Genomic DNA, 8,127 nt, shown 5'->3' on the forward strand with positions numbered 1-8,127 from the left:
TTTCTGTTTTTTCTTTTTACATATTTTGTTAAAAGACCAAATAAGGACTTCGAACCAAAAAAAAGTCATTTTCTGTTTTGTTTTATTCTTCGATCGGGCTTTAAAGGGTTAAGAAAACCATATATTTTTTTTTTAGTACTCATTAAATGTGAAAAAAGACGAGGATGTTTCAAAAGGTTTAAATTTTTTGGTCCAGATGTTATGGGCTAAGTCAGTCTGAGGATCATTGGTAGCCCTTATGAATACAGAATAACAGTTGCCACTTATTATGGCTGCTGTTACCAGATGCTACAATTAAAACCTCTTCCACCTGTGGTTGCATGGCTCTAATTTAAGAAAAAATCCCATGCTGTGTTGAACCTATATGTAAACAGCATCTGCTGGCAGAGCTTGGACCAAATGGTCAGCACATTTATCTGAACAACTTAAGTATTCATATAAAAATTACTTCTTATTAATTTCAGCTGCTTAGCAATTTGGTGCAAATAAAAACAGCACAAGTATTGCATCATTTTCCTCCACAACTTAGTAAGGAATAAGCTGGGAATAGGAACTTTCTCTTACATGCCGTGTTCTCTGGAAGGCCGCGAAAAACAGGGTGGCCAATACAGATTTACATTTCTGTATAAAATGGGAAGAATCATCTTCTTCTTGTTAATGCATCCATCAGGAAAGGTAGTTTCTGGGTGGCTTTTAGATTATTCCTCAATCTGAGGCAAATGTTTACTTATTTCCCCCTTCATGATGAACATTAAAAAAATCTTACAATTTTTTGCTTTTACTGACATCTTTTTTCAGTGCTTTTTAGTGACGGGAGTGATGGTTCAGCCGAAAAACAAATGTTTCCTCAAAGGAAGAACAGCTTGGTTGGTTTTTTGAAATAATCAAACATACAAATTCCATTGCAAAGCAATTAATAAGTTAGTCATTTTCTTTATTTATTGCACCAGTGTTGCATCCTTGAGAAAGTTGTAAACACGTTTTATTAAATATAAGTGTGTTAAGGTCTTTATTTTCTAGCTAAACTTTAGTTCTTGAAACTTTATGAGACTTTTGACCTTTTTGCAAAGTCGTCAGGGTTCTGTGCAGCGCTACTTGGTTCAGGGATGTGCATTTGACAAAAGAAAAAACATTGGAAACAAGTGATTAACCAGAAATCACAAGTCTAAATACATAACCAACTCAGTCAGTAAGGCACACACAACTGAAACTGGTGTCAGCGAAAAGCTGAAGACAATAGCAGCCAACCCTTTAGTTTATTGTTTATTTAAAGCTGACTCATGGAGAGACGTTTTGGTGCCAGTTTTATCTAATGTTGCTGGTTGGCAGCCATTGGGCTGCTTACAAGTTTAAAAGTGAATTGATTGTCCTGTTTGGGGTCACTGCCTCCTGAATCCATTCCTGGGTCTGTCCTTTCCAAGCGCTGTCCAGCCCGGATCAACTTCTCTTCATTCCATTTAAAATTGTTATTTACCAGCTTCAACCGTTACTGGTGATCAGATCAATATTCATGCTTTTAATTCATCTTAATAGATTTGAAACTTTGCATACAATTAGTATTCTCTGCTCAGCATCTGTCAGTGAAACGATAAGGCATTAATTTACTTTATGCAAACGTCCCACAGGAAGCAGCTGTAAACGGCTACATATATTATTGATTTGACACGTTATTGAGAAACATCATGATGGTTTTCAGTTTTTATAAACACATCTATTTAAAACAAAGCCCACAGAGGATGCTACGATTTATAGCTCTGGAAAAGGAGAAACATGGGGGATAGGGATTTTCCTTTTTTGGCATCTGTTTCAAAACTAGTTGTTTAAACATGAAATCCATAGCATGGATGATTCAACATTTACTTGATTCCCCGCTTGTCTTTCTCTTTTTTTAAATCATCAAAAAGGCCTCGCCCAAAAACACCAAACCCCCAAGTGACCGTCTGGTTATAATCAGCCTTATTACTAAACCCTCTTTCCCAATAAAAAAATTGCACATCATTCCGTGTATTTCAAACATGGATCGACCCGCTAGCTATCGCCATTTGCGATGGCAAAAAAAGCTGGGTCTAACCCCTCTCTGGTAGCTGCGTTGGCTCTATCTCCCCGCCATTGCTTGTCTGGTGATACATTCATGGTGATATAGCATTGATGATGTCAGCAGTGCGACAGAAATCAGGAAAGTAAACAATGAAGAGAAACATGCAAGGAAGCTAGGGCTTAGTCAGTGTGCTTTATTGTTTTGCACCTTTGTCTGTCCAAATCCCTCTCACCAGTGCTGCTCCGTGTTTATCGAATGTAAACATAATTGTTTTACGCTTGTTAGATCAGAAGCCATTGGGGCGGTGTGTTGACATTGGTATGTGCGCTCAATGCTATCACCTAATTTAGCGGGTCAACTCAGGTCCGGTGTTCCCACAGGATGCCGAGCAGAGACGAGGCGATTAAACGTGGGTCGCTTGCCGAGTCGTTTGACCCGTGTAGGTATGTCAGTGAGCTGCTCCCACTGCCACTAAAACATATTTTTCTGCAAGTGGAATCATGTATCATGGGCAGTTTTCATCAGACGTTTATTTCCACTCGTTGTCTTCTGTTATTTGTTATCAAGTCTTCTTTGTCAGAATGAAATGATCATTAAATGAGGAAACTTCCTTTTTAAGCTTAGAAATGCACTCGTTAGCTCGTTTGTATATCTGTGAACCTGCTTAGCAGCTGATGTCCTTTAGCAAGTTGTAGTGAAATTAAATGCTTCTAGTAGTATAAGACAGTTTGATGGGATTCCCAGTGGTAGAGTACGTAACACTGTTTCCTTTCAGCTAGAGGGTCTTAGGTTTGAATCCCAGCCAAGGATTTTTAAGCTAGGAGCCAGCATTTTTTCAGTATTTGCTGTGTTAAAGTTCCTTTTTCTAACCTTTTTGTTTCTTCTGAGTCTCTCATTGCTAATTATAAAACTTACATAAAGTAAGATGGTTTTCTTTTCTCTCTCATGCGGTCAAAAACGGATTTATTTCTACCAGCGAAGCTTCTTGTTCTTAACTTCCACATACTGTATACATCTGATAGATGCGGTACTCGATATTGTAGTCTTTGTTTTGGAACTACCTTTCATCTACCTTCCCCTGGACCTCCTAACCCCTAGTGATCCTCCTTGCATCGTAGGCTTTGTACAGAAAGCAGTTCAGCGTCTTTCTGTGCTGCTGAATCCTCTTTGGGAACTGAATGAATAAAAGATGAGAAGAGTCTTAACGGGATGACATCTGTTGTGAAACAAACAAAACATTACTCTTTCTGCCAGCGTGCAGACACAGCCATCCTTTAACATATGACGGCTCCCCATTTCCAAACACTAGGTGGATAATAAAAGCATTCTTCTAATATAGTAATCAGTTTTGTGACATGTAATAGGTGTTACAGTAGTTTTCATTGAACTGTAAATACATTGACTTTGCAACCATGTTTTCTGCAAACAAACACTTTAATGTAAAGTTTTTGTTGAATAGAATCAAGATAACTTGAGGTTTGGTACATTAAGCAAGGAATTGGACACCGGTTTCCATCAGCTGCATCAAATAGAGATAAGCAAAATATGTTGAGAACACAAAACAAAATAAAAGAGAACCTGAAGTATACAGGGCCAGTATTTAAGTGTGTGTCTGTATACATTCAGTATTTATTTAAAGACAAAGAATAAAAAGCAGCTGTGGGAATCCAAATTCAGTTTGACCAAACACACCGAGGCGGGATTATTCCCAGACTGGTCTAAACTGAGTCTTTTAAATATAATCCATCTAACAACAGGATTTAGTGTAATACCTCAAAGTATGCATATCTCAGAAAAATCAAACTGATAAATTGAACGGATGATAAACGGTCCAACCGTCCATCATCCATCCAGTTTTTTTATTGGCCACTGTTCATATGCTCAAGTGTAATAAAAACTATGGATGTATAGGTAGGTAGGTACACTGACAGGAAGACACTACCGCTAAGGGGGAAAAAGCGAACAGGATCTATGATTAAGTTGTCAATGAATGTAGGTTACAACGAATAGTCGGTTTGGCTGAGAGTTTTGAATATCAATGAAAACATTTTAAGAATCTCAAAATTTTCATTATACGACATAGAATATCTCAGATGGATTTACTGTACAATAATGTACAAACAATGAGTAAGGTAAGATGAAATAGGGGTTGAGGGCCAACCTGGATAAAAAATGTGTTAGATTTATGGACTAATAAACGTTTAGGACCTCTGCTGTGCCACCAGTAACCAATAAAACCAAAGTCTGCAGAAATGTAATTCAATTCAGTTTATTTATAAAGGACAAATTCAAAACACTTAATGTCAAGGTACTTTATATAGACAATTCAACCACATCATAGTCAGATTGGTATTGACAGGATATTTTTATAGCATGAATGGTTAAACATTTTGTACAAAATGCTGAGATGTAATATAATTGTACATCAGTATATATGAACTTTTCATAGTGCCGGATGCATTAAAAACTGACTGTTTTCTTGTATTATTTATTTGGAGATGTTTTTTATTATTAGGTAGAACAAAACAGGAACCTATTAGGTTACTGAAAATAAAAAAGGAATAATAAAGGGGAAAGACGTAAAATTTCCAATGTACAGAGACCTAAAACTATCATTATCAGGGTATGTCACTCCAACACGCTGTCAGACTAGCTGCCACTTAGTTTCAAAGAAGTGGACACTAACTTTGATATAGCTCTTTGTTTTTAGTGTAATCAAACCATCACTCCTGGGAGAGACTTAGTGTTTAACAGCAATGTTAAACCTTGCTCCATGAAGTGCATTAAATCAAAAGTCTTCTTCAAATATCTTGCTAATTTGCTAGCATGTATTTTTCCATCATGCGACAAATATTTCACCCTCCTTTTTTACATTCTGAGCCGCCAAATGGGCAATAATTAGGTTTAGCAGGTTATCCATTTTTTATATTTACAAATAGAAAGAAAAAGATAATTCTGCATCATTGTCACGTTAAACAGTGTTCATCCATTCATGGTCTACTCTTTCATGCCTTTGATCCTGCATTACTTCTCTTGCAAACACCAATGAGGCTCATCTACAGAACCCCTGGTGGATAGTTATAACATTGCAACAATAAAACAAATTCTTTTAAGCAGATTATATTCATTAATCAAATGAAACAAAAGTTTAACCTAACCAACTATTAATAAACAGTTTATCATAAGATGTATATTTCTTTCCCTTTGTTAGGATAGTTATCACTGATAAAATGTTTATTCCACCTTAAAATTAGCTGCCTGTTGCGTGTCAGAACTGATATTTTCCTCTGTAGTTTATCTAATTAGCTTTATACAGTTATAATCTTTATTCTGTACGTGGCAAATATTTGGGAATGGAACGAGAGCGGTGTCCTTCAGCTAAGAATAAAGTGTAATATTTTGATAAGGCTGGAGCCATAGATGTCCTCTCATCTGCTGACGTGTACAGGGTTTCCGCATATCATTAAAAGTCATTAAATTATTATTTTTTTAATTTAAGGCCTTCAATGGCATTAACATTCTTTAAATGCGATTATCATGGCATTTAGAATGCTTTATTTAAAAAAAGAAATTATAAAAACAATTTTGTCGGAGATATATATATATATATATATGAGAATCATTGGTACTTGTTGATGGCATTAAAAAGTATTAAATTAGAGTTACTCATTCCTGTATAAACCGTGGTGTATGTAAGGATGTGATGATGTGGCAGACTGGAGTATAAAATGCTTCTCTATCTGTTTATCAGGGCCAATTCACAATAGGTGAGCCCTGTTGTTAAGCAGCTGCCTTCTGTAACTCTAAGCAACTTCTCTGATCTGACTAAGATTACAATTTCTATCAAAATCTGTAGCCATGTCTCCTGGTTATTTAAAACATATACATTATGAAGTGTTATTTAAAGAGTTTTTCCTGAGTGATCTCTTTTCAGGAAAAAAAAAATAGTAGAGAGAAAACTTCAAGGTGTAAACACGGAGCTTTCCTTTAACACATCCCTAATCCAAACATGTTAGCCTTGGCTGGCCATGACCTGATGTTCTATCTTCAGAAAAACCTTTAATTAATCCTAATCTCTGCAGACGCACATTTTAAAGGGTGATCTGACCCTGTTATCAAAATGTTCCCTTGTTATCCTCACACGAATCTTTGCACTGTCTGCTTCATAACTTCAATAAGAAGAAAAATAAAACAGTTGCACAATATATCAAACTGGAGGCTTCATTTTGGAGAGATAATCAGTGTTTCTTCTTCTTTAGGCAGTATTGGTCATCTTATGTCTGATTAGTATATATATACTCTCAGCTGAGTTAAATAAATTGCCTCCCAAAGCTACAAAAAGAGCTTTTTCATCCAGGCAGGTAATTAATGCTGCAATAAATTACTGTTTGCTTTGATTAAAATGGTTCATTTGGTTTGTTGCCATAACGTCATATGTGATTTTTGTCTATGATTCACCCCATCCACTCCACTTGTTTTCACATATATTTTATTTATCGGTAAATTTGGTGTGTTTTATTTTTAGTTTTAGCTCTGAAGTTTAGCTGGTCAGAAATTATTTATGATCTCTCGGGGTTTCTGATAATAACAGATAAAGAATTTCTCTCCTCGGTCATTTTGGTTGCTTCAACATGGAGTCCGTGATTCATTGATGCAGTAACAATAATGTCATCCGCTACCCAAGCTTTCTGCTTGTTAACTTTCTAAGCCTGATGCTGCACATCTGAGAAAATGGCCTTTTCTTTCACCGAAATGTATTTTAAATCATCCCCCTCTGTCTTTCGGTTTCTCACTTTTAATTCAACCCAAGAGCTTAGACTTTATGAATAATTAAGACAGTGTTATTCACTGAATGTTTATTTAATGCTGCAGACATTCACATCCTTTAGAGGATTTTAGGGGCTTCTTTGCTGAATGAAGCCGGGGACATGTTGTGAAACTGTTGTGTTTGCGCTCTCGTGTTTGGCTGTGCTCGTGCGTGAAACGCTCACCGTTCCTGCAGCATCTCCTCCGTCAGGAGCGGCTCACCTGCACATGCTTTATTCAGGTGATGTTTCATTCATTCACTGCTCCTGCCTGAAGTGGATGCAGCTGAGTCATTCGTCTCGGCTAGAAAGGCTTGGAGGCATAAATTAAAGTTTGAAGTTTGGTGAGGGGCATAGAAAAGCGTCATGGTGACACAGGCACGCTTTGTGGTGTTCAACCAGCAGCACGTGCAATCAACCCCCCCCTTCCCATTTATATACATGTGTTTCTTTCTTTGTTGTTGCAGACAAAGTGTTTGGGAAATTTCTCAGCTGGGATCTAGAGGAAGCATTACGTCACCTTCCACTGAAGCCTGGCCAGACTGTGACTCTGACCATCAGCATCAAAGTCAAGCTGGACTTTTCTGGTCAGGAGAACCTGCTGCAGGACCTCAATGACGGTGAGTCAACACTTTGATCCTGTCTCTATTTAACCCTGTAGAGCAGGCATCCCCAAAGTCGGTCATGGAGGGCCGCTGTCCTTCAGGTTTTAGAGGTTTCCTTCCCCCAGAACAGCTGATTTTAATTGAAAGCTGATTAACAGGCTTTTGCTCAACTGCAATCATCATAATCAGCTGTGCTAGAGCAGGAAAACCTCTAGAACCTGCAGGACAGCCGCTCCCAAGGACCGACTTTGAGAATGCCTGCTGTAGGGTTTCAGCATTTGTTTACCATTGCATCAACAAAGATTAATGTATTTTATTATAATATGTATATTTGATTTTAGTAAAATGTAAGTAACCAGCTAAAAAGATCTACCTGGTCAGTAAAAGCAGAAGCAGACACAATGCTGAACAAAAAAGGAAATCTGAAATGTGTGGCGTGTACCTTTACTCAGCTGCTATTGGCCCATTATTCTCATTTAAAGGGGAACGCCAGTTTTTCTACATTTGGCCCTTGATTTTGCGTTATTACATCATGTTCTACTCACCCATATGAGTTTTGTGTCAGTTGGAGCCGTTCTTAAGATATTCCTTTTTGTTATATCCAAGTAACGTCTTCCTTTGGGCAACGACTTGAAGGCACAAACTGAACTGTTCATACCGTATTTTCACGACTATAAGG

The 8,127-nt window shown here is 37.3% G+C and overlaps 1 protein-coding gene across 3 annotated transcripts in view; it reads left to right on the plus strand.

Annotated features, from left to right (window-relative positions):
- The window catches only part of trappc9 (trafficking protein particle complex 9), a 359,971-nt gene that overhangs the window by 105,206 nt on the left and 246,638 nt on the right, over positions 1-8,127 (plus strand). For all 3 annotated transcript variants that reach the window (XM_015382744.1, XM_015382743.1, XM_015382745.1), the window contains one exon: positions 7,311-7,463. In XM_015382744.1, coding sequence (XP_015238230.1) covers positions 7,311-7,463 — 153 coding nt within the window. The remainder of the gene's footprint in view (positions 1-7,310; positions 7,464-8,127) is intronic.

Source organism: Cyprinodon variegatus, unplaced genomic scaffold (assembly GCF_000732505.1).
Source record: "Cyprinodon variegatus isolate N-32 unplaced genomic scaffold, C_variegatus-1.0 Scaffold265, whole genome shotgun sequence".
NCBI classification, from domain to species: domain Eukaryota; kingdom Metazoa; phylum Chordata; class Actinopteri; order Cyprinodontiformes; family Cyprinodontidae; genus Cyprinodon; species Cyprinodon variegatus.